This window comes from Podarcis bocagei, assembly GCF_964188305.1.
Source record: "Podarcis bocagei genome assembly, chromosome: 2".
NCBI lineage: Eukaryota > Metazoa > Chordata > Lepidosauria > Squamata > Lacertidae > Podarcis > Podarcis bocagei.
This window is the reverse complement of record NC_138126.1, coordinates 23,203,912-23,231,112: the sequence shown is the minus strand read 5'-3', so window position 1 is coordinate 23,231,112 and position 27,201 is coordinate 23,203,912. Positions and strand designations below refer to the sequence as shown.

At 45.5% G+C, this 27,201-nt stretch overlaps 3 protein-coding genes across 3 annotated transcripts in view; 2 read left to right on the top strand and 1 right to left on the bottom strand.

Annotated features, from left to right (window-relative positions):
* Positions 1-21,675, top strand: part of LOC308581040 (olfactory receptor 2D3-like) — a 113,081-nt gene extending 91,406 nt beyond the window's left edge. The window contains exon 5 of the mRNA XM_081183482.1: positions 20,028-21,675. Coding sequence (XP_081039608.1) covers positions 20,035-20,973 — 939 coding nt within the window. The 5' untranslated portion in view covers positions 20,028-20,034 and the 3' untranslated portion in view covers positions 20,974-21,675. The remainder of the gene's footprint in view (positions 1-20,027) is intronic.
* The window catches only part of LOC308581470 (olfactory receptor 2T27-like), a gene marked incomplete at its 3' end in the record, with an annotated part of 241,324 nt that extends 215,216 nt beyond the window's left edge, over positions 1-26,108 (top strand). Inside the window, exon 4 of the mRNA XM_081183880.1 lies at positions 25,520-26,108. Within this exon, the coding sequence (XP_081040006.1) occupies positions 25,520-26,108 (589 nt within the window). The remainder of the gene's footprint in view (positions 1-25,519) is intronic.
* Positions 2,869-3,801, bottom strand: LOC308579684 (olfactory receptor 2Z1-like; the record flags this gene model as incomplete). The annotated part of the gene is made up of 1 exon (XM_081180620.1): positions 2,869-3,801. The coding sequence occupies one exon, from the start codon at positions 3,799-3,801 to the stop codon at positions 2,869-2,871; it is 933 nt and encodes a 310-aa protein (XP_081036746.1).
* Positions 26,109-27,201: the final 1,093 nt, after the last annotated feature.

Here is a 27,201-nt window from a genome sequence, read left to right as displayed (position 1 = left end):
TTGCTGATGCAAGTTTTGGAAGTGACACCACAGATGGTACAAGCACTTCTGGAGTATGCTACATGTACAACCACTGCCTGTTTGACTGGTTGTGCAAGAAGCAGACAACAGTGAGCCTAAGTTCCTGTGAAGCAGAACTTAATGCTCTGTCATTTTCACTCATGGATTGGGAATGGTTGATGCAACTGTTTAAGGACATCAGGGTTTCTGTGAAATGTCCTATACAAGTGTATCAAGACAATAGATCTTGTTTGGCTTTGCTGAACTCCGAGAGTTGCAAGCAGAGAACCAAGTACTTGCAGATTAAGCTACATCGTGCAAGAGAGTGTATTCAGAAAGGACTGATTCGGGTGTCCTACATGCCAGGAAATGAAATTCCTGCTGATCTGTTGTCTAAGGTTGTTAACAAAGAACAACTTAAGGTTTATGTACAAAGGTTGCAATTGGGTGAACCACAGGTACAACAGGTTACACGAAAAGGGGGAGGATGTTAGGATATTTCCGTTCCACCTTAAGAGGGAGCAGGCTTTTGTAAGTTACAGAGTCTGCGCATGTCCTATTTACAGGATGTTTTTGTTCTGATATTCCTTTCGATTTCAGTTGGTCAGAGAAGCTGACTGAGAATGGACGTGTTTTCTTTGTTCTGTTCATGTCCTAAATAAAGTCTGTAAATATGCTCTTTTGCTCTTCTGCGGTGCAAGCTTTTGGCTGTGCTTTTATCTGCTGATAAACAGTGTACACCAGCCTAGGAATGTGGCTAGGAATTTCCAGAGGCTTCGTGTCGCTAACTGTTGGATCTGCGTGACTACGGGAGGCCGATGGACGTCCGACACCCAGCTTGGGGGCTCATGATGGGCACTATCTCCCTGGCAGTTTCCCAACAGAAATACCCCAACTGAATTCAATAGGACTTAACTTCTCTGAGTTACATAGTTAGAATCTCACTGTAAGGGAATAACACTGTAAGGGTTAACTTTTTAATGTTTTATTCAGCTTTCAGCCTTAGGGATTACTGAAGTTGGAAAAGTTCACACCTTAGGGATTAAAGTCAGAACAAACTCAACAGCTGATGCAATTTGTAAGGACTTCACTGGCTTGAGTCCAGTGCTATATTATTTCACTTATGCCTAACGCTTGCTAATAGGAAGAAAAATGTCCTGGATATTATTTTCCCATTTCTGGCTTGGATACTAGATAATTAAGACTTTTGCTGAGTTTTAGTGGGTGATACCAATGCCCTGGGTAAGGAAGTAATGAGAAAACTGGAGATTGTACCACAGATCTCAAAAGCTCTAGCATTTGGTGGCATGGGGGCCTTTGAAATTGAAATGACAAGCATTTAGGCATATTAATGTGACATGCCCTAGTGACACATTAACCCACATGTGTATAAATCTGGATTAACAAGTAAAGGTAGAAGGTAAGGTAAAGGACCACTGGATGGTTAAGTCCAGTCAAAGGTGACTATGAGGTCATCTCTCTTTCAGGCCAAGGGAGCTGGTGTTTGTCCACAGACAGCTTTCCAGGTCATTTGGCCAGCATGACTGCTTCTGGCAGAACGGAACACCGTGACAGAAACCAGAGTGCATGGAAATGCTGTTTACCTTCCCATCACAGTGGTACCTAATTATCTACTTACACTGGTGTGCTTTCAAACTGCTAGGTTCGCAGAAGCTGGGACAGAGCAATGGGAGCTCGCCTTGTCATGGGGCTTTGAACCACCAACCTTCCGATCAGCAAGCCCAAGAGGCTCAGTGGTTTACACCACAGCACCACCCACACCCCAAGTAGGCATGCTATTTCAAGATTATGTGCCCGAGTCATGCTATGACATGGGGTTGTTGCATTGTTCCTTAATTCCTAGGGGGAATTAGCACATGATTGCTGAGTCCCTGTTTGGACAAAGTAGAAATCTGTTTAGTCTTACAAAATGCCAAAACAGCTATGCAGAGGATAAAATCTGCCAAAATGGTTACAGAAGATAAAATGGTGAGCTGGAGCTCAGTGCAACTGGAACTTTGCACATGCCCCAGATCTCTGTGTGTGCTTTGGTTTTACTCTGAGCAAGAAGCGTGATGTGCATCGCAGAGAGTCAGAGGACGCTATAGATTTAAAAAGAGTTCAGTTAGACTCTTGTGTTTCTGAAGGACTGGCTGCTGTAGAAAGGGACTTTACCTGCAGTGAAATAGCTGTATTGATCCCTTGAACTGCTGCATCATTCTAATACAAGTCAACACCCTTAATCAACCTGAATTAGACCCTGTGAGTTACCTTACTGCTTCAGCCCTTCTCTTTCTATGTTTCCATCTTCCAGATTTTGCTGTCTTTCTGCCCACATACATTCATTTTATTTGTTTCGTTTATTTATTGCATTTATACCCCACCTTTTATCCAGGGAGTTCAAGGTAGTGGACATGATTCTCTCCCTCCACCAATTTTATCCTCACAGCAACACTATTAAGTAAGTTAAGCTGAGAGACAGTGGCTGACCATAGGTCACCCAGTGAGCTTCATGGCTGAGTGGGGATTCCAACCCTCAAAGTCCAACACACTAACCATGACACCACACTGGCCCCCCATGGCCAAGTGGCAGGGATGATGGAAGCTGCAGCCTAGTCTGACAAGATCTGAAGGTCCACCTTTGACTAAGAGATAACAAGGTAAAGAAGATTTGCCTTGGAAACTGAGTGATTCCTATAATTTTGTAAGCAAATGTACCATATCAGTATGGACATGTATTCTTGATTGTTCTTCCCCACCCACTGTTGCAAAGGCGTTTGACATGGTGTCGTGGTTCTACCTTAAAACCTTGAATATTTATTTCGAAAACTGAACGAGTGTGAAATTTTGTTGCCTCTCTAGGCACCGTTAATACGCTGCGCATTTCACAAAGAGCTTCCGCAGAGCTGCTAGGACATCCCTGTTGCGCAAGCTGTAAATAAAAGGGTTGAGCATTGGGGGGACGACAGTAATGCAGACCGAGTAGATCATGGCCCTTTGCGCTGAGTAAGAGTTCATAGGGGTGGTGTAGGTCAGCATAGATGCCCCAATGAATATGCCCACGACACAGAAGTGGGACAGGCAAGTCCCTAAAGCCTTGTGCCTTCCCTCGGTCGAGCGCATCCTCAAGACTTGCACCAGAATGGCGACGTAAGAGGAAACAATGACTGAGATGGGGAAGAGGAGTAGGACCACATTGTCAAGGTATACCACGATCTCAAAGGCAGAGGTGTCAGAGCAGGACAGCTTCAGCAAAGCCAGGAACTCGCACACGAAATGGTCGATCACGTTCGAGCCACAGTACGGCAGAGAGTGGACGTAAATCGCAATGACCATGATGGTCAGCACTGCTGTAGACCAGATCCCAACAGTCATGATGAAGCAGATGGTTCTCCGCATAAGGATTGGGTACTGCAAGGGCCTGCAGATGGCCACGTACCTGTCGTAAGACATGACGGCCAGGACCAGGCTCTCTGAGCTCCCCATGGTCAGAGTGAGGAAGATCTGGGCCACACAACCGCCGAGCGAAATAGTGCTCCTCTGCGTTAAAAAGTTCACAGACATTTTTGGGACTACAATGAGGATCTGGCCCATATCCATGCAGGATAGTTGACTGAGGAAAAAGTACATTGGCGTATGAAGCGAGGAGTCCATTTGGATTAGGAGCAGCAGGAGACAGTTTCCCAGCAGAGCAACGAAAGCCATAAACAGAACAATGCTAAAAAATAAGGTGGGGGTCTTTAGATGCAGAAGCCCCACAAGATGAAACTCTGTCCAGGATGTTACATTTTCATGACCCATTGCCTCTTCCTTGGGCTGGAGCTGAGGACAAAAGGATAAGATTTAAGGAGATGGAACTCACAGAATGCCAGGTTTTTTTGCTTTTTGCTTTTTTTTTTTTTTGCTGTGTATTAATGATGATTTGGGGGCTCATGATGGGGAAGTTAGACATTATCTCACTTTCAATACTCTTTGTTCCTGCAAAAGGTTTTGGGTGGACATACTACATCCTTTGCAATTGGTGCACGTCCAATAACTTCCTGCTGAAATTTTGCTTACCACAAAGGTTTGCTTTGGGGCGGGGGGTATTATTGTGTGGCGATACCCGCCCCCACCCCAGATGGAATAAATGAAGACACGGACACCAGAATTTAGGTTAATGGGCGTAAAATGGCCACAACTTTATTGATTACAGGTAAGAGGCCTTAGGCATTGGCCCTAGCAGACTATCCGGTCTAACCGGGAAGGGTTAAGCACCGACAGGGGGAGCCCCCCAAGATGCACATCCGTAGGCGCTCCCCGAGGGGTTACCGCTCGGGAGCGCGCTTTAGGCCCTAGCCTCCGTAGGTTTCGGACGAGGCGATGCCCCCCGGAGTCCTTTAACGAACTACCCTTCAAGGATCGGGGGAGGTGATGGCGAACCTCCCCCCCCCCCGACCACATTTGCATAACAATACCCCGGCCAATGCCTAACCGCCAAAACCAAGAAGTTGTGACGTTTTGCTACGAGGTAGGCGAGAAAACCAAGTGGCTTCAAAATTCAGCCAATTAGCCAAATGGAAAAACTCCTACCAGGCCCCTTGCGGCGACCAGCCGAAGCCCATAGCAAAGTCCAAGGCACACCTAAAGGGCGGGTGGGTGGGAAACTGCGGCTGGTGAAGCGGAGGAAAGGGGCGAGCCCGGGCTGCCCTGACCTTAAGTGCCCTCCACTGGGCCCGCCCCCCGCGCCCGCCCATTGGCTGGCACTGCCGGGCATGAATAATGGGATCACTAAATCCCGCGGGGCTGGGCTAGCCCCGCAAGAATGGGGATGGGGGCGTGAGCCCGCAACCCCCCCCCTCCTTAACTCGGGAGTGGCTTTGTTCCACTTTTGTTGATCAGTGGTGCAAAGGTGCTCCTCAAGATAGCAATAATAATAATAATAATAATAATAATAATAATAATAATAATAATAATAATAATAGTAATAATAATTTATTTATACTCTGCCCATCTGGCTGGGTTTCCCCAGTCACTCTGGGCGGATTCCAACAAAAGTCATTAAAACCTTCCCTAAACAGGGCTGCCTTCAGATGTCTTCTAAATGCCAGATAGTTGTTTATTTCCTTGACATCTGACGGGAGCGCGTTCCACAGGGCGGGCGCCACTACCAAGAAGGCCCTCTCCCTGCTTCCCTGTAACCTCGCTTCTCACAGTGAGGGAACCTCCAGAAGGCCCTTGGCGCTAGACCTCAGTGTCCAGGTTCAACGATGGGGGTGGAGACGCTCCATCAGACGCAATATTGCAATAGCATTGGGGGAGCATGACAGAACAATGAACCCACCACAGCAAATGCACAAGGAGCACATCAATGGCATATGGTGGAATGCACCCACAAAGCAAAGCAAAGCAAAGCAAAGCAAAGCAAAGCAAAGCAAAGCAAAGCATCAGAATTCTGGAGGGGCCCAGGTTAAATGTTTTTTATGTGGACATTTCAAACAACAACAATGTTTTAAAAGGCACAAGGTCTTCCTCTGACCCCCCCCCCCAAAAAAAACCCCACCAATGTCAGACACAACCATGCTAACACAGCCTTGTAGCACTTGTATCTTAAAGATACAGTGGTACCTCGGGTTACATACGCTTCAGGTTACATACGCTTCAGGTCACAGACTCCACTAGCCCAGAAATATTACCTCGGGTTAAGAACTTTGCTTCAGGATGAGAACAGAAATCGTGCAGTGGCGGCGCAGCGGCAGCAGGAGGCCCCATTAGCTAAAGCGGTGCTTCAGGTTAAGAACAGTTTCAGGTTTAGAACAGACCTCCAGAACAAATTAAGTTCTTAACCCAAGGTACTACTGTATTTGGATATCAATGGATGGTAGTTTCCAGCAAGTTCATAGATCTCCATTCAGAAATTTCCTAAGTGTGCTGGACCAGGGCTGCAGCTCAGTGGTGGAGCATCTCCGGGGTCAATCCCAGGCATCTTCCAGTAGGGCTGGGAGAGACTGCCCTGTCTGAAGCCCTGCTGTCAGTGTTGGGAATTCCATTCCACCCTTTGATGCAGATATGTGTATTGTTACATTTCCCATGTCTGTTTACATTCCAGCACAGATTGCTGGCGTGAGCAGAACTTCCGCTCTGTATTGCTTTTGTTTTCTCTCTCTGAGAAGAACGGCAGGGAGAGAAGCCATGTTTTCTTTGTCCTGATTTATGTAGAATAAATGCGTAGTTTAGTATCGTATCCATGCCTCAAGCCTGATCTGTTGTGTTGTTTTCCCTGCTGAGTAGTGTGTGCTTAAGCCTGCATGGCAGCTTGAGTCACAGACGCACGTCGGAGGAGCAGAGATCGATGGATCTCCGCAGCGGCAAGGCTGAGAGGGGAGACGCTCCAGCTGGGGCCAAGCCAGCTGGCTTTTCATCCCCCGATTCCAACAGTCAGCCAGTGTGGACAATGGTGAGCTTAATGGACCAGTAGTCTGACTGGGTATAAAGTAGCTTCCTATCTTCTAAGATGAGGGACGCAGGTGGTGCTGTGGGTTAAACCACAGAGCCTAGGACTTGCCGATCAGAAGGTCGGCGGTTTGAATCCCTGTGATGGGGTGAGCTCCCGTTGCTCGGTCCCTGCTCCTGCCAACCTAGCAGCTCGAAAGCACATCAAAGTGCAAGTAGATAAATAGGTACCGCTCCAGCAGGAAGGTAAACGGCGTTTCCGTGTGCTGCTCTGGTTCTCCAGAAGTGGCTTAGTCATGCTGGCCACATGACCCGGAAGCTGTCTGTGGAGAAACGCTGGCTCTCTGGGCTAATAAAGCAAGATGAGTGCCGCAACCCCAGAGTCGGTCATGACTGGACCTAATAGTCAGGGGTCCCTTTACCTTTATCTTCTAAGATATATACAGAATTTCCACAGTGGTGAAGGTATAGCGCTTTTTAGAAAGTGCAAATGTATGAAACTAGTCTCCCAATATTACCGATGAAGTGTTACAACCCACAGTCCACAGCCCTTGCTTTGTATGCCTGACCTTCCCATCCTCATTCAATCCAATGGAGGAGGGTTTCAACGAGAGTTTTAAAAATACTTTTTATATTTATTATGCATTTTCACAAAGCCAGGGTATTTAACGGCCACCAAGCTGCTGATATTAGCAACATTATTGCTGAGTTTTTCATATCAAACTGCTGCGAAAGACACAGGAGCAGGCACGTCTGCTTTTCCCCTGGTCAAGTGGCAACCTTAGTGTCAATGGAATGAATGGGAAGGAGAGATGACATGCCTGTGAAGGATTTCTAGATCTGGGCTAAGACGCTTCTTGTTCATTTTCAGAGAGAAATCATAACGGGTGCTATCAAGCCATTGGGTATTTTTATCATAGAATCATAGAAGGGCAATCTAGTCCATACTCTCCAACATTTCTCCAGTGAAAATAGGGACGTCCCATTCCATACAGTGGTACCTCGGGTTAAGAACTTAATTTGTTCTGGAGGTCCGTTCTTAACCTGAAACGGTTCTTAACCTGAGGTACCACTTTAGCTAATGGGGCCTCGCTCCGCTGGTGCACGATTTCTGTTCTCATCCTGAAGCAAAGTTCTTAACCCGAGGTACTATTTCTGGGTTAGCAGAGTCTGTAACCTGAAGCGTCTGTAACCTGAAGCATCTGTAACCCGAGGTACCACTGTAACGATAATTTTTCTATTTATACTCCATACATCTTACTGGGTTGCCCAGCCCCTCTGGGCAGCTTCCAAGATAAAAAAAATCAGAATAAACATAAAAAACCTTCCCTATACAGGATTGCCTAAAGACAGCTTGGAGGTCAGATAAATCCATAGCCTCCAGCATTTCTGCAATGAAAATAGTGACATCCTAAGGAAAAGTGGGAGGGATGCGGGTGGCACTGTGGGTTAAACCACAGAGCCTAGGACTTGCCGATCAGAAGGTCGGCGGTTTGAATCCCCACGATGAGGTGAGCTTCCGTTGCTCGGTCCCTGCTTCTGCCAACCTAGCAGTTCGAAAGCACGTCAAAGTGCAAGTAGATAAATAGGTACCGCTCCAGTAGGAAGGTAAACGGCGTTTCAGTGTGCTGCTGTGGTTCACCAGAAGCAGCTTAGTCATTCTGGCCACATGACCCGGAAGCTGTACGCCGGCTGCCTCAGCCAATAAAGCGCCGCAACCCCAGAGTCGGTCACAACTGGACCTAATGGTCAGGGGTCCCTTTACCTTTACCTAAGGAAAAGTGGGATAGTCTAGGATCAAATCAGAAACCAGGACGGCTTCTGCAGGAATCTTTTGCCCAATGTGGGGCTTGAACAGACAATCCTGGGATTTAAATTCTCATGCTCTACTGCCTGAGCTATCACACCAACCACATGTTCCATTAATTTCTCTAGAAGAGCTAGCCACTTGCTTAAAGCTGCGTGCTCACCATACATTTAAAGCAGATGAATTCCTCCACCGATTCCTGGAAACTGTACTTTGTTAAGGGTGGGAAAGAGCTGTAACTCTGTGAGGAGTAAAGGGGGTTGGACTAGATGACCATTGGGTCCCTTCCAACTCTACGATTCTATGATTGTCTCTGATATGGCCTTTCAGATATCTGAAGACAGCTATGATTTGTCCCCATAACTTTCTCCTTTCCAGGCAAAACAGCCCCAAGGCTTTCAACCATTCATCATAGGACTTGGCTGGTTCAGATTCACCCTTCGCAACAGCAACAACAAAAAAAGCACATACCTTCATGTGTTCCTATATTAGCAGAAAGAGAACCCTTTAGATCCTTGAAGAGCTAGATTTCCAATATTCAAACACAATTAGCTCCTTAAAGGACACAGCTTAGATGGATTACTATGGACCAAGCAGATCCAGATTCTATACAGGCCCTTCATAAAGCATCAGAGAGCTAACCTGTGGACAGGCGCTCTCTCCTCGTAATGTACCTTCTGCCTGTTTCATCACACCAACCTATTGAACGAAAGGTAGGAAGGTTTCTGCCAGAGATCTGACATCAGCGACTCTGGCGTGCTGAAAGGTCTTAGACACAATTCCATCTAAATACTGCACGAAACAGAGCTGAGCTCCCTTGTCAATGACATGAGTCCTTTGGGTAGAAACTGGTGCTTATTACTTATAGTTTCTAGTTCTATGGTGACCAGGGTGAAATCCCTTGAGGAAAACTGTTTTCTGTTACTTTGATCAGTTCTAAATTGAGACTGGCGTTTGCATCGCTAAAGCCACGCAAGGTTTACAATGTAGGTTCCAGTTGCAGATAGGTAGCCGTGTTGGTCTGCCATAGTCAAAATAAAAATATTCCTTCCAGTAGCACCTTAAAGACCAACTAAGTTAGTTCTTGGTATGAGCTTTTGTGTGCATGCACACTTCTTCAGATACACTGAAACAGAAGTTGCCAGATCCTTCTATATAGTGAGAAGGTGGGGAGGGGTATTACTCAGAAGGGTGGTGGGAATGGGAGATTGGCAGATAGCTGAGATGAGCCTGTTGATGACTCTTAACGACTGCAATAGGTCTTACAGGAAAAGGCAAGGGGTGAGAAGGTGAGAAATGGCTTAGTCATGTATAATGAGATAAGAATCCAATGTCTCTGTTCAGACCAGGTCTCTCCATGGTTTTAAGTTTGGTAATGAGTTGCAATTCAGCAGCTTCTCTTTCCAGTCTATTTCTGAAATTCCTTTGTAGTAAAACAGCTACTTTGAGATCTTGTATAGAATGTCCTGGGAGATTGAAGTGTTCTCCTACTGGTTTCTCTGTTTTGTGATTCTCACTATATAGAAGGATCTGGCAACTTCTGTTTCAGTGTATCTGAAGAAGTGTGCATGCACACGAAAGCTCATACCAAGAACTAACTTAGTTGGTCTTTAAGGTGCTACTGGAAGGAATTTTTTTATTTTGAATGTAGGTTCCAGTAGGACATTCTGGTTGATTGCTGGCTTTCGGGAATTTGATCCCCAGTCTTCAATTGATGAGGTGTTGACCGTAGTGGCAAGCATCTCGAAAGGATTTAGCACTTTAAGGCACCTTGCCATAGCATAGCGCATGGGTGTTCATTGAGATGCTTCTGCATTCGCCTGTTAAGAAATATGAAGGGACTTCTCTAAGTGACATGGAATCTGTCCATTTGCTAAATCAGTCTGGGATTCCCTTAATTTTCAGTATTCCCAACGCCATTTTTCTTTCTTTCTTTCGGGTCTCTTCACACGATATTCTAGAGTAGGACTGCACTGAATTGACAAGGGCCATTTCTCAACTATTCCACCAAAATCAAACTGTGAGAGCCAGTGTGGTGTAGTGGTTAAGAGTGATGGACTCGTAATCTGGTAAACCGGGTTCACTTCCCCGCTCCTCCACATGCAGCTGCTGTGGGCTAGTCACACTTCTTTGAAGTCTCTCAGCCTCACTCACCTCACAGAGTGTTTGTTGTGGGGGAGGAAGGGAAAGGAGATTATTAGCCTCTTTGAGACTCCTTAGGGTAGTGATAAAGTGGGATATCAAATCCAAACTCTTCTTCTTCCTCTTCTTCAAAATCCAACTGTGGAGGCAGCATATAGCCAGCATGGCTGGCAACCATCAAAAACTTCCTCCATGAATTGGTTCAACACTTGTCTAAAGCCATCCACGGTGGTGATCATCACTGTTGGAGCAAGTTCCACAGTTTAGCTACACACTGGGTGAAGACATACTTTCTTAATCCGCCCTGATTCTTCCAACATTTGGCTTCATTGGAAGCCCAAAAGTTCTGAGCATCCAGAAAGAGGAATATTTTCTCTCTCTATCCATCTATCCACCATCGATTTATATAAAGGTGATTTTATTAAGGTTTCTCAGCTCTGTATCAAAGATCAACATTTTCACTTTGCAATGTTATTATAATTTATTTCTCCTCTGTAAAGCTCAACCAAGAATTTAACTCCCAATTAAAGGAAACTTATTTGCTATGGGCCTAAAGAACGAACCTTCAACCTTAGATTTTCTGTGTGCTGATAGGAAGGGGAATTGCGCTCAACATGGCCGTTGTTACAGAGGGAACTAAAGTTAAAAGCTTAAATGTGAGACCATACAAATCAGGCTTAGATTTGTTCTCTGAACAAAGCAATACTGGAACACTGCAATGCAAGCAGAAGTCATTCGGCACATGCGAGGAGTTGAATACCGCCCTCTGAAATAAACATTGGTTTCTGAAATAAATGTTCATTTCTGAAATGAATGGTTGATTTCAGTGAGCCTACTCTGTGTATGACTAAGTGTGGAACCAACCTTTGAGTGGTTATCCATAACCTAAGAGACATGGCGCAATGTACACATAAGCAAACCCAAAGTTTCTCCTAGGTAATTGAAGGAGACCTCTGCAGGTGATCAGAATGTAGTTGGGAGTGTGACAGACAGGCCTTGGGGCTGCCTCTTAGTGACCCAGCAACCAATGAAAGCTGGCAAGACAATCAACCAGTCAGGAGAGAAAGACTAGAATTTAAGTTACATGCTGACAGCATAACAATCATATAAGGATGATACAGGCGCACAAGGTTTCACTTTGTGAGTAAGGTTAGCTAAATGCTTGAAGGCACTGAGTGGGTGTTTCTGGCTAGAGCTCTGATAGCTATTCTAGGTGGGGAAAGCCTACATAAGACTTGGTTTGTAAGAGAGTGCTCTTCAAAAGTTAATCTGTAAAGAGTTTTGTTTTGAACTAAACTTTGTGCCTTACCTGTGAAACCATCAAGTATTAAACCATGGGTAGGCATGGGTAAGACACATTCTACTCATGTAAAGAAGAAGAAGAAGAAGAAGAGTTTGGATTTGATATCCCGCTTTATCACTACCCGAAGGAGTCTCAAAGTGGCTAACATTCTCCTTTCCCTTCCTCCCCCACAACAAACACTCTGTGAGGTGAGTGGGCCTGTTAAGACTTCAGAGAAGTGTGACTGGCCCAAGGTCACCCAGCAGCTGCATGTGGAGGAGCGGAGACGCGAACCCGGTTCGCCAGATTACGAGTCCACCGCTCTTAACCACTACACCACACACGCTGATTCCCGGACAGTCTGCAGGCCGGACTGAGAAGGCGATTGGGCCACATCCAGCCCCCGCACTTTAGGTTGCCTACCCCTAGTTTAAACAATCGTTAACCTTTCTGCCTCTGCTTATCTCACACAGAGAAGCTTCCAGTAGCTTCCAGAACCCTCTTGAATGAATTAGAATAGGAAAGCTATCTACACATTAGATCAATCCTTTCTGCACTAAGAAATGCAAACTGACATGATGATGGTACAAAACACTGAAACTATTTTGTCCTGGAATGGTGTCTGATATGCCTTGGGTCTCAGGTACTTGGGCCTAGCTGCCCCATAGAAGAGTCCCACCACCACCAAGTGGGAGAGGCAAGTGCCCAGTACTTTCTGACTCTTTCCTAAACAGCGGGCACCAAGACTTGCAGAGAGGTCTCCAACCAAACCACCGCTATCAGAGCCAGGCAGATATTCCTCCTAGTAAGGACCGGATGTTGCAAAAGCTTGCATATGGCCCCATACCTGCCATAGGACATTGCTGCAAGGATGAGGCATTCTGCCGTACCCGTCATCAGAGTGAAAAATATCTGAGCTGAACATCTAGCCAGAGAAATGACATTCATCTTGCTTACAAAATCCACAACCATTTTAGGGCCAGTGGCAAGTGTTTGACAGATGTCCATGAAGGCCAACGGGCTAAGGAAAAAATACATTGGGGGTGAAGAGCAGAATCCGCCTGGATCAGATAGAGAAAGAGGCTGTTTTCAGAGAGGACCGTGATGAACATAAAGACCAGCAGAGCAAAGAAGAGAGTGAGCAACCAGGTTTGGCTTTTAAAAACTCTCAAGAGTAAATTCAGTCCATGATGTTGCATTCTACTTTCCAATCCTTTTACTGCTGCCTCACAAGAGTGCAATTATAGGCCACATTCAGGTTTCATACAAGCCAGGTCTGGGGCTGAAAGTATAGCCTATATCCAGACCAACACGGTAAATGTAATAAACCAGGGTTGCTATATTTCAGAAGGTGAAAATCCGGACACTGAAGTTGTTGTCTTTTGGCCAAAGTTGCTGAGGTTTTCTTAGTTTTGTCCAAATTGGTTGAGCATTTTTGCAATATATATATATATATATATATATATATATATATATATATATGCTTTCGTAGATTTTCACGGGTACAGGAATGCAGGTTTTGGTGTCTTCGGGTGTCTTCCCGTGTAAGAGTTGGGGTGTCTAGGCGACGTTTCGACTAGTAACAAGAAGCCGAAAGCACCAGCCTGAAGATGACGAGTGAGACCTCGTCGAAACGTCGCCTAGACACCCCAACTCTTACACGGGAAGACACCCGAAGACACCAAAACCTGCATATATATATATATATATATATATGCTTTCGTAGGTTTTCACGGGTACAGGAATGCAGGTTTTGGTGTCTTCGGGTGTCTTCCCGTGTAAGAGTTGGGGTGTCTAGGCGACGTTTCGACGAGGTCTCACTCGTCATCTTCAGGCTGGTGCTTTCGGCTTCTTGTTACTGGAACAGAGCAGGATCTCAGTGTTTGAGTTCCTATAAATACCCCCTCAACAGTATTTATAGGAACTCAAACACTGAGATCCTGCTCTGTTCCAGTAACAAGAAGCCGAAAGCACCAGCCTGAAGATGACGAGTGAGACCTCGTCGAAACGTCGCCTAGACACCCCAACTCTTACACGGGAAGACACCCGAAGACACCAAAACCTGCATATATATATATATATATATATATATATATATATATATATATATGACATTTTTGAGCTATTTTTTTAGGATATTCGCCAAAATCTAGACTTCCAGCATGTAATGTCAATGGTGGTGGGTTCAAAGCAAACCAGATCCACAGTCTAAGTACAATGGAAGCATTTAACTGGAGCTGAATCAAAACTAGTACTATTATTTGTTTCTTGTAGGGTTGCCATATGTTCAGATTTTTCCGGACGTTTCAGTGATTTCCGGATGCCGTATTCTGGCTATGTCACCACCATTGACATTACCGTTGTAAAAAAATAATTTATTTGAATTTAGATGAAAAAAGATAATTTAGATGAACGAACTTCCATGTTCAAACTGTCTTTCTGCTTTTGAACAAGTTTTAATTTGCTAAGTGCTACTCAGTCTCTCATTAAAACTTCTTTAATTACATTACTCAGGGCGAAAATAGTCTTAGTCTTCAACAAGACCCATTGGTACATATTAATTGGGTTCATTAAAGAGCTGTTGTTTTAACAAACTAAAACTGTTTTGTAAAAAATAACCTCAAGGGGAAAGGTTTCAGTTAATAAGGTTCATTGCTTCTGGGAGGTAGTTAGTTGTTGCAAAGAAGCACTTCAGGGAAACTCTGAGATATATGGAACTCTTCAAAAGTTTCTATTTGAAATAGCCCGTGATGGATTCTCAAGAGATTTAAATTTATTTGTTTTGATTAGATTCTGTATTGATTTTTTCCCCACAGGAAAATTATCCCAGATCATAAGATGTATCATTCAGACACTAAAACAGTGAGTGCCTTTTAACATATAAATGATTATCTCCACTGTCAGTTTCTAATTACTGATCAAACAGGAATCTTCTAATAGCCAGCTTCTCTTCCTCTCTCTTTGGGTTCACATGGCTAATCTCTGCATGTGCTCAGCTAAATGGCAGAACTTACAAAGGCTGCTTGACTTGAAACCCATAACTTGGAAATGGACTAAATTACTTATCTGCTATTGGCTATAATATGTCATTTATTGGAAGGTTCATGTCTCATCTGGATGCTCCATCTGCTACAAACTGCTAGCTACTGATGACAACAGGATCAGGTCACTTCTATTCCAACTGTTATGAATAGTAGAGGCGACTTGTTTCAGTGAGAGAGGATTTTCATGAAAATAGACATTGATGAAGACCTTGCTCTGTCTCATTACTACGTGCATTCATCTCTCTTAGATGGACTTGATGTTCAAATGACTACAAAAGGAGACGGAAGCAGGAAAGGTGAACTAAAGGAGAGGGGGCAGAGCCAGCCCACCCATGTGGCGCACTGAGGCAGCCACTTCGGGTGGCAGAATCCTGTGGGGTGGTGACCCTGTGGGTGCCCTCCCCACCCTGTTGTCACCACTGGAGAAGGGGAAAGTAGAAGAAGCTTCCAGCGAGATCTCATGGATCTCTCATGAAATTGTTGCTGGGAAGCCACTTCACCTAAGGGAAGGAGAGGCAGGAATAAAACTATAGGATACCTGAAAAATTGTCTAACCCCTTATACACCCAATTGATCATGGTACTCAAGAGGTCAAGGCCTCTTGAAGGTACCACCTGATCAGGAGTTCCATTCTGTACAATATAAGAATTGAGGCTTTAGTGTTGTGGCACCTGCCCGCTGGGATTCCCCGTCCCCCATTAAATATTGGACAGGCACCATCTCTGTTGTCTTTTTGGCGCCTACTGAATACTGTCCTCTTTCAACAAGCCTTTTAAGTCGGGATATTTGGTCCCCATTTGCATCTGTATGATAATTGTTTTCAATATATATATTTTTTAAATGTGTTTTTACTGTTTTATTGCTTGCTGCTGGAAGCAGGAAAAGAGATGTTTGAGACTCAAAGATTTTCCAGATAACATGAAGGAAACCAGTCAATGCAACTTATGTGCTCCAGAAATAACAAGCTATTGAGTCCTCAGTGAATTTATTCAAGAACTGGATTCTTCTGGGACTGACAGTCATCCTGGAAGAATATAAAACCATTGTTTGTTTCCTCCTAAGTTCTCATCCATCACTCAATGAGCAGCAGAACAGTTACTCTCCAGAATGATCCGCTTTCCTTCTTTGATTGAATTATGCTTCTCCTTGGCTTGTTGACTTATCCATCATACTTTATCAGAGACCAGCTCTGATCCTTGTAGCACATCGACACCTAATTGACAAAATATATATTCTGTGTAGATCTAGGAGGAACAGTGGCAAATGCAGTTGGTTCAAGTGCAAATTCTACTGTCAGAATGAAGCTTGACAGCTGCTTCAGAGATAGAACTAGTTGAACAGGTTTTCAGGTTAATAATGTATGGGCACAATTTTGGGAGAGAGTGGTTCATGCATGAAGAAGAATCTATTTCCAGTTGTGGCCATAAAGGATGAAGGTAAGCAAATGCTTCAATAGTCGAAACTGTCATTCTATCTGCATAGACATAATGGACACCAAGGAATGGAACCTTCCAGATTTTCATCCAAAAAATTCCAAAATATTTAAAAGGGCCATTGGTGTTCTTGCTGTTCTAAATGAGTGTGTGAGTATAGGAAAGATCCGTTAGCTGAGAATCTGAGACCTAAGACAATGAGGAAGTTAGCTTTTCCTTGCTTTGGTGGTTATGTATACAGTTGGCTCTTGAAAAACAAGTTTTCCTCCTTTATGTGTGCTTCTGCTGCTAGAGGGAATGAAATGACCTTTGGCTGAGCGGTAAAATCTTTGACTGGCTGCAACAGAACAGGGGTGGGAATCATCAGGATGTGAGAGACCTGAAGACCCCGTAAAGCAGCCTTCCCCATGCTGAGACTCTCCAAATCTGTTGGACTTCTAATCTCAGCCAATGATCAGGGCTGTCGAGAGTTGTAGTCCAGTCCCTCTGAAGGACACCAGACTACTAAAGGCTTGTTAAAGAGAAGCCCATAGGGATGAAGGAAGTTATCCTTCATTGCTAGGAGAAGTCTGATGGAGCAAAGAAACAGAATCATCACCCAGTCTGACCTGGTAAAGGAAATTCTCACTGTCCCTAAATATTGTGACCATCTGGTTCCTGAAAACAGAACCCATTTTCTGAGGGGCTTCTTACCCCAGCAGACCATTTTCAGACTAGGGTCAAAGTAGGGGTGGCAGTGGCTTAATAATGTGTCTGCCTATTCATGCATGAAGTTGGGGGGGGCAGACGGGGGTTGCAGCTGCAGCAGAGTGCACACAATCATAGAGTCATAAGGGACCTGGGAGATCATGCAGTCTGCAATCCGCAGTACAAATGCAACGTCCTTATCCAGAGTCTATTGAAATGACCGTAGTGAATGAGGTTGTCTCTTCTATTGTCAATCAGTTTTTACTGCAAGAAATCCCTCCTGACCTATAGCCAAAATATGCTTCCCTGAAATTTTACCTCTTGACTCTAGAGCTTCTGTTTGGAGCAATAGACTATGTATATTGGACTAGCTGGACAAATAATATGATCACCTTTTCTATATCTGGTTTTGACCTTAGAATCATAGAATCATAGAGTTGGAAGAGACCACAAGGGCCATCGAGTCCAACCCCCTGCCAAGCAGGAAACACCATCAGAGCACTCCTGACATATGGTTGTCAAGCCTCTGCTTAAAGACCTCCAAAAAAGGAGACTCCACCACACTCCTTGGCAGCAAATTCCACTGTCAAACAGCTCTTACTGTCAGGAAGTTCTTCCTAATGTTTAGGAGGAATCTTCTTTCTTGTAGTTTGGATCCATTGCTCCGTGTCCGCTTCTCTGGAGCAGCAGAAAACAACCTTTCTCCCTCCTCTATGTGACATCCTTTTATATATTTGAACATGGCTATCATATCACCCCTTAACCTCCTCTTCTCCAGGCTAAACATGCCCAGCTCCCTTAGCCGTTCCTCATAAGGCATCGTTTCCAGGCCTTTGACCATTTTGGTTGCCCTCCTCTGGACACGTTCCAGTTTGTCAGTGTCCTTCTTGAATTGTGGTGCCCAGAACTGGACACAGTACTCCAGGTGAGGTCTGACCAGAGCAGAATACAATGGCACTATTACTTCCCTTGATCTAGATGCTATACTCCTATTGATGCAGCCCAGAATTGCATTGGCTTTTTTAGCTGCCGCGTCACACTGTTGGCTCATGTCAAGTTTGTGGTCAACCAAGACTCCTAGATCCTTTTCACATGTACTGCTCTCAAGCCAGGTGTCCCCCATCTTGTATTTGTGCCTCTCATTTTTTTTGCCCAAGTGCAATACTTTACATTTCTCCCTGTTAAAATTCATCTTGTTTGTTTTGGCCCAGTTCTCTAATCTGTCAAGGTCGTTTTGAAGTGTGATCCTGTCCTCTGGGGTGTTAACCACCCCGCCCAGTTTGGTGTCATCTGCAAATTTGATCAGCAGGCCCTTGAGTCCATCATCCAAGTCGTTGATAAAGATGTTGAATAAGACCGGGCTCAAGACAGAACCCTGTGGCACCCCACTGGTCACTCTTCTCCAGGATGAAGAGGAACCATTGATGAGACCCTTTGGGTTCGGTCAGTCAGCCAGTTACAAATCCACTGAGTGGTAGCATAGTCAAGACCGCATTTTACCAGCTTCTTTACAAGAATATCATGGGGCACCTTGTCAAATGCCTTGCTGAAATCAAGGTAGGCTACATCCACTGCGTTCCCTTCATCTACCAGGCTTGTAATTCTGTCAAAAAACGAGATCAGGTTAGTCTGACATGACTTATTTTTCAGAAATCCATGCTGACTATTGGTGATCACAGCATTCCTTTCTAGGTGCTCACAGACTGCTTAATGATCTGCTCCAGAATCTTCCCTGGTATTGATGTCAGACTGACTGGGCGGTAATTATTTGGGTCCTCTCTTTTCCCCTTTTTGAAAATAGGGACAACATTTGCCCTCCTCCAGTCTGCCGGGACTTCGCCTGTTCTCCAGGAATTCTCAAAGATGACTGCCAGTGGTTCTGAGATCACATCTGTCAGTTCTTTTAATACTCTTGGATGCAGTTCATCTGGCCCTGGAGACTTGAATACATCTAGACTAGCCAAGTATTCTTGTACTATCTCCTTAGTTATTCTGGGCTGTGTTTCCTCTGCTGAATCATTTGCTCCAAATTCTTCAGGTCGGGCATTGTTTTCTTTATCGGAGAAGACTGAGGCAAAGAAGGCATTGAGGAGTTCAGCCCTATCTGTGTCCCATGTTTGCATTTCACCATCTTCTCCTCTGAGTGACCCCACTGTTTCTTTGTTCTTCCTTTTGCTACGAACATACCCATAAAAGCCTTTTTTGTTGCTTTTAACCTCTCTAGCAAGCCTGAGTTCATTCTGTGCTTTAGCTTTTCTGACTTTGTGTCTACACGTGCTTGCTATTTGTTTGAATTCCTCTTTGGTGGTTTCCCCCCTTTTCCATTTTTTGTACACATCCTTTTTTAATCTTAACTCAGTTAAAAGTTCTTTAGATAGCCACCCTGGCTTCTTTAGGCACCTTCCATGTTTCCGTCTCATTGGTATTGCCTGATGTTGTGCTTTTACTATCTCCCTCTTAACAAACTCCCAGCCATCATGAACTCCCTTTCCTTTTAGTATTACTGTCCATGGGATCTCACCCAGCACTTCCCTAAGTTTTATGAAGTCGGCTTTCTTAAAGTCAAGAAATTGAGTCCTAGTATGCTTGGCTGCTCCTTTCCGCTGTATAGTAAACTTCAGAAGAGCATGCTCACTCGCGCCTAATGATCCCTCCACTTCTACCCCACTAACCAGGTCATCAACATCGATGACCTTAAAGAGGGGCATAGGAGTGAGGGAAGGAGAACCTGACCATGGTAAGGGGTGGCAGTGCTTTCCAGACCTCCTGCCACTGGCATCACCACAGCTTTTACTGGGAGAGACAAGGCAGCGACGTGGTCAGTGTAGTGCAAACTCACTGGCAGAGCCAACCCAGCCCTTCCTGCTAGTACATTTGCACCACCTCTCCTTGTCCCTTCCCCTCTGTCTGCCGGTAAGCTGCGGAGGCCAGGCGGCAATGGGAGGCCAGGTAGGTGCTGCCCCTCCCTGTCCCCAGTGTTACCTGCCCCATGCCGCCCCCCATGCCCAGTGCATTTCTGCTATAGATGATATTGGGAAGGAAGTTTGGGTGATGAACTATGAGACTTTTATATGAGGGGAGTGGAGAAGGTCCAGTTCTCTTCACCTTCACATAGGGATGTGGGGAGGGGATTTTGTTTGTTGTTCATGCATTTTAACGTGAAATTGCCAGTTTTTAAACTTCCCTGTCATTTGTATTAGGCTAAGGATGGCAAAGGATCTTACAGGGGCAAATCAAAGTTCTGTGACTGAATTCATCCTTCTTGGGTTCTCAAGCCAGCCCCAAATGCAGAAGCTGCTGTTTGCGATCTTCCTGACCATGTACCTGATGACCCTGCTAGGGAACAGCCTTATTGTCATCCTTATCAGGACAGACTCCCGTCTCCACACACCCATGTACTTCTTCTTGGCCAATCTCTCCTTCTTGGACATCAGCTACAGTACCACTGTAGAGCCCCAGATGCTGATGCACCTCCTATCCCAGCGGAAAACCATCTCTTTTGCTGGCTGCGCTACCCAGATGTACGTCTTCCTGTCCCTGGGGATAACTGAGTGTGTCCTCTACGCTGTGATGGCTTACGATAGGTATGCCGCCATCTGCCACCCGCTGCGCTACACCCTCATCATGAGCAGGCCTCTCTGCCTCAAGATGGCTGCCGGGTCGTGGGCCTGTGGCTTCTTCTTTGCCATGATGCATACTGGCTTCACCATGCAGCTGCCTTATTGCGGCCCTAATGAGATCAACCACTTTTTCTGTGAGGTGCCGGCCATCTTGGAATTGGCCTGTGCAGACACCCGGGTCAATGAGCTGGTGGACTTTGTGGTGGGGGTGATTGTGCTCATGGTCCCACTTTCTTTCATAGTGGTATCGTACGCTTTTGTCTTAGCAGCCATCTTGAGCATCCGTTCAGCCGAAGGAAAGTTCAAAGCCTTTTCCACCTGCACCTCGCACATCACCGTGGTGACGCTCTTCTACGGGGCTGCCATGTTCATATACATGCGCCCAGCATCCAGCTATGAGCCAGAGAGGGACAAGAAGTTCTCTCTGTTTTACAGTGTGGTGACTGCTCTTTTGAATCCATTTATCTATAGCCTAAGGAACAATGATGTCAAAGGAGCCCTGGTCAAGCTGGTTTTCAAACAGTAAGCTGTGGTGCCTAATGTTCACGGGCAGAAGCAAAGTAAAAACGAAAACAAGGAAAAAACGGTAGTAGCCCATCCTATTGTCACTGCATGACTCATACACTGTTCAAGAGTGGGGGTGAGGCAAGAAGGTTTCTGCATCTTGCTAAGATACATCAGGCATCTGCCAGGGACTGGCTGGATGTCAAAGGGCAGTGGGAACCTCCAAGAGAAGAAAGCTGAAAGCCAGGGAATTGGTGGTGGGACTATGATGAGTGGCCAGAGGGAGAAGAGGGAGCAGACCGGGAGGAGGTGTTGGAAGCTGAAGGGGCAACAGGGTTTTGTGAGCAGGAAGCATCTGTGGCAGAGAGCAGCCCAGACTCAGAGGCAGAAGCAGAGGCTGGAGAGGAGGGGGGCCAAGAGGCAGAGATGAGGCAAACAGATGAAGAAGCCACGGGTCTCCTATGCCTGCTGTGACCTGTTCCCCTCATCCTTGGTCTCTCAGAACCCACTGAGGTATGAAGAGAGCGAAGCAGAGGCAGATAAGGTGCCAGAGTCTCTAATTACTTGAGAAGTCCTGGGGGAAGAGGAGACTTAGGCAGCTGTGCAAAGATGGGGACCTTCAGTCCTCACAACTGCCTCATTGGGGCAAGATCTGCTGGGAAGAATTGCTGTGCTCTCTAGGCCTGAGCTGTTTTGTTTCTTTGAATAAAGAGCGTTAACTTCACTGATGCCGTGTGAGTTATTGCTGGTCTGCTTCTGACACCCACCCAGATAGAATCTCTGAGGGTGCTACAATATGCTGCAGGAGTAGGGAAGCACAGGTCTCCGTGTCCAGCCCTCAGGAATCTTCCCAGGTCTTGCCCCTCACTGATCCTGCTCCACACCCTTCTTTTGCCTGGCTGGAATATGTCTTTGGCAAACCCTCTTGTATAAAGAGAGGTGTGTGTGTGTGTGTGTGTGTGTGTGTGTGTGTGTGTGTGTGCAATGCAGCCTATTGACTGGATTATAGGTCATATTCACACAATACATCTAAAGCACTCTTTTGCCACTTCAAACACTGTGGAGAGAGAAATATTTCTCCCTCTCTCTAGAATTCATGCACATCCAATGAAACTGGACACTGGAAGATTCGGGACAGATAAGCAAATGTGCTTCTCCATACGGTGCAGAGTTAAAACTATGGAAGTCACTCCCACCAGAGGCTGTGGTGTTCACCAATTTGGAGGGCTTTGAAAGACAAATACATGGAGGTAAAGCCTATCCAGCGGGCTCGTTCTCTCTTGTTGTTCATAGTCCCTGTGAAAAGGGAAAGACTGGAGATGCCATGGTTAACACTCCCATTTCTGATCTGAGGGACAATAAAGCAGCAGAAATCAGGACAGTTAAAGTGGGGTCTCAAAACACCATTGTGCTATTTGAAAGCACACAAGATAGAAGGCAGAGGGGAGAGTTGGTGACTCTACAGAGAGTACAGCAAGGTCCAGGGTGACCAAGAGAGGGAAACTGGAAACTGTGTCAGAGCACAGAAGAACGCTTCCATGCTCAGACCACAGAAGATGAATCATGGTGACATTTGACTGGATAATGACAATAAAATAGTATTGTAGTTGCGTCTCTGACTCTATGATGGATGCGCTGTTATCTACAGGAGCTGTGGGCAGCGCCTATGGCTCTTCAGATGTTCAACTCCTTCTACCACCTGCCCCAGACATCAGAGCAAATGGTTGACACTGGTAGGTGATGGCACCCAGCTACATCTAGAAGCATGGGAAACTGCCTTAGATTGAGTCCACCCAACTCAGTAGGGATGACACTGGGAGTGTTAGGATATAGTTCCGTTCCACCTTAAATGGTCAGGCATGATTGTTGTGTGTCACATGCCTGTTTACTTCCTGCTCACTGGGAGTTTTCGTTTTGTATATAGCTTTTGTTCTGGCTGTTTTCCTGAACACGGATGCAAGCAGTCATGTTTTTCCTTTGTTCTGATCTACGCTGAATAAAGCTGTAAATATACTCTCCTGGCTGAATCTTCCATTGTGGAAGCTCCGCAGAAAGGGTATGCACGTGTCTTGAAATATGTCTGAGGCTCATGTTGCTAATTGACTGATACGGTTCCAACGGGAGACCGGGAGATTGTCCGGAGACGACCTGGAGGCCTGCCTGATGGCTTCTTCTCCCTGGCAGTATCCCAACAACAGGTTATGGGCCCAGATTCAAGGCACTTGCAGGAGAGTAAGACTGTGGAAGACTGCGAGAGGTATGTGGGGAAAAGCAAGACTTTTCTGTGCCGCAGCAGAGTTTTTGATGTCCGAGCCAACTAATTAGGCTGGAGGAGAGCAAGTAGGCCTCGTTGATTTACGAGCTGCTAAAGATAAGGCTGATTGTAAAAGGGAAACCAGCTCACGGTTGGCTTTGTAGAGTTTAATGTAAGGGACATTCCCAGTTGTCCCTTGAGATGCCAGGGTTAGAACTGGGGATCTTGTGCATACAAAACAGACGCTCTGCCATGGAGCTATGAATAGGAACCTGCTGTCTGCTTCATGGGTGCTACTAGACAACCCACGTAAGAAACACTGTGGCGTGGCATGGCGGCATCTTCCCGTTTCTCCTCAGGCGGCAAAATGGGACACACTGCCCCTGGCCATGGCTTTCCACCACAGGTTTCAGAGGGCTACATGTTTCCCCATCTCTGACATAAGAGGTGGTTCTTAATTGCTCCATTGGTTCAAATCAATATATGGTTCCTTTTCAAATCAATAAGTGCCTAGCCTCTTTTAAGCTCCAATTGGTTGCATTTCTGTGTCTTTGCACCTGATATGCAGAATTCAGTTGCGAGTGTGTCTGTTTGGAAAATACTGGTATACTGAATGTGGCTATTCTCTGCCCCATTCGATAAAGTTATTATGCCTCTGTTTCGCTCAATGTCTCTGGGTCCCTCCACATCCCAATGGCAATTGCTGCAGCTTCTCCAGCCCAAACTTTAATTAAAGCTGTGGGATTTAGGCGGCGTGTAAACCCAGAAAGGCTTTTCTCTCCCAGGGAGACCATTTTAAGTTGCCTGAATGATGCAAAGGAACAGCCATAGTTGCAAAATAAAATAGATTTTTCCAGCACCATATCCCACTGGTAAGGATTCCTTGGGCTATAAGAAGCATTTCACAGAGGAATGCAGATGGAAAGTCAAACATCAGAGGAAAGCATAGCAACCTTTTGTGGGGTGTAGATTGCAGGTAATAAGAAGATGGGGGCAGGACAGTTTTAAAGGGCATTTGGATTTCCAGTGGGGCAACCAGGACTGGGGTTGGGGTTTGAAGTTCAAAATGCCAGGACTCAGCCCAGTTCTCCCCAACAAATGACCACTATCAGCCCCCAGAATTGTTGGGTGTGCTGAGGCTATGAACAGATCTAACGACGGCCCCCACCAAGTCCTTTCTGCTCTCTCTTTTTTGAAAGATGTTATAGTCTAGGGGGGACGGGGTGTTGGCCAGCTGCTCATTTTCCTTTCCCATTTTCAGTTATCTGTTTTGTTTATGTGCACTTTTCTATACATGTTTGTTAACACTGGTTGGCTGGAAAATTCAGGTAAGTGTGACTTTCAAAGGAGGGCTCCGTTTTAGTTCTCACCTTGTTTTGGAAAGTGTGGATTTGACAGATTAGTCTTTTAATGCAAACAGAATGTCTCCCCAACCCTCTATTCCCAAGAGAATGTGCTTAGTGTCCCAGGTCTGGGATGACTCAGCTGCACCCCTATGGATTTCTGAAATCCACTAAACTTTTGGATTCAAGTTCTAGGGTGGCCATATCTAAAGAAGGAAAAATTCAAACACAAAAAGTTGTTGACCTTTGGCAAAAACCCAAACATTTTGCCCATTTTTCGAAATTCCCCCCGGATTGTAATTTCAACATTGGAATTCTGGACATTTCCAGGGGGAAACGGACATGTGGCAAATCTAATTAAACCATACAAGCCTGGAGGTTTCCCCCCAACCATCCTCATTTCAGCATGACGTATGTAATCTCACTGACCACTGAATACATAACATGGAGCTACTTTAGAGAATGTTTGAAAAAGAAGTTCCGGCAGCTAGGGTGTTCCTTTGCTCATATCTGTCTCCTTCCCCTGGACTGCTTCCTTCATCACTTCTCATCTCGCCCTTGCTCTGCTCCAGTTCTCATGCCTCCATCTTTTTAGGTGCACCTCTGACACGAAGGATGAATGGGACGTCCTGGACTGAGTTCATTCTTCTCGGTCTTCTCAACCACACCGTGATGCACACTGTTTTCTTTGCTGCCATCCAACTTGCCTACCTCATTGCCTTGTCTGGAAACTGCCTCTTCCTATTTGTGATCCAAACTGGTCCGGATCTTCAGACCCCCATGTACTTTTTCCTCAGCCAGTTGTCCTTCATGGACATCTGTCTAATCTCTACTATTGTCCCCAGGATGACTGTGGATTACTTAGGGAAGGACAACACGATTGAGTTGGCTGGGTGTGCGACACAGATGTTTTTCACGCTGACCATGGCAGGAGCAGAATGCCTCCTACTGAGTGTCATGTCATATGACAGGTATGTGGCAATCTGCAAGCCTCTGCAGTATCCCATCCTCATGAGCAAGAGGATCTGCTTGGCCATGTCGGCCGGCGTCTGGGTCGGTGCTTCTCTTCATGCCTTGATACACACCATTTCTGTGTTCCAACAGCCCTTCTGTGAATCAAATAGGATAGATCAGTTCTTCTGCACAGTCCAAGCTCTGCTGAAATTGTCCTGTTCTGATACATCCACTTATGAACATGGGATATACCTTACCGGCATAATATTGCTTCTGGGTCCCCTTTCCATCATCCTGGCTTCTTACATGGCCATTCTCATCACAGTCCTACAAATGCAATCGTTGGAAGGGATGCGCAAGGCTTTTGGCACCTGCCTGTCCCACCTCTGTGTGGTTGGCATCTTCTACGGAGCAGCCAGTTTTAAGTATATGAGACCCAGGTCCTACAGAACGGCACAACAGGATAAGGTTATCTCTGTGTTTTGTGACATTATGACCCCGATGCTGAATCCCTTGATATACAGCCTGAGGAACCGAGATGTGCTGGCTGCACTGAGGAAACGGATTGAAAAATGTACTCTGAATATACCGTTGAGTAAATTCTGAGGCTGGCCACCCCAGAGGCAATCTATGGGTGTAATCTGTATGGGGCAGGGGGTGGCTGAGGAGAGACCAAAGTTGCATGCGGACAGAGGCAATCCTTCAGACACCCTATGCTGCCCTCCTGATAAGGATTCCCACCCACCACCCCCTTTAATTAAGAGCAATACTATATAACTCCATGCTATGTATCTAACAAGCATAGTCTGGCCTTTTGACCACTTTGTATTGGAGAAGGTCAATGTCCTTGCAATTGTAACAGACGTCAAAGATAACAGGAGTATTGTGTAAGATTCAAAGCCATGCAACCTTGATGCAGGGAACAGGGATATCTCAGAGAAGTGCTTGGAAGTGGTTAGTGTAAAATGGGGACGTGCTATGGATGAGCATGGATTGGGAAGAGAGAAGGGGATATAGGTGGGAGAGAGGGAGGTTCTGGTGGAGATCACATATTTGGTAAATGACTGAGGGAGAATTAACGGAAGGGCCGTGGAAGAGGAGGAGCATGTGTGTTTGTGTGTATGTGACACTTTTAGGACCCTGCAGTGGATATTTTTTTCTCTTAGGCTGACTGTGTCTTCTTGCGAGCTCCATGCAATCGGAGCCAGCCCTTTGGAGCCAGATAGTCAATGGCCCTGGTTAACTCTGCATTCCAGTAGGCCACCAGGGAATCAGCTGAGAGGCCATCAACATGGTATTATGTGTGCCACTACAACTCTCCGGAAGCCATTTGGATCCATTAAGTAGTGGGGGTGGACCATTCAAATAGTTCCCATGCTTTCATATCTATGTTATGACCGATATCTATTGCCCAGTGTATCATTGAGGATTTCACTTGTTCATCCTTTGTCTCCTATTCCAATAATATTTTATACATTTTAGACAACACTTTTACATTACATTCCAACAGGTCTCTCTCCAGTTGTGAGATTTGTTCCCCAAACCCTCGTATCCTATCTTTCTTAAATATGTCATAATTTTCCTGATAATTCCTTAAATTTTTTCAACTGATATTCTCCTCCCTCTTGTTTTAATAAATTTCTATGTTGTTCAACCTTCTATCATATTCTTTTACTTTGCCGCTATAGCTTCCAGCAGT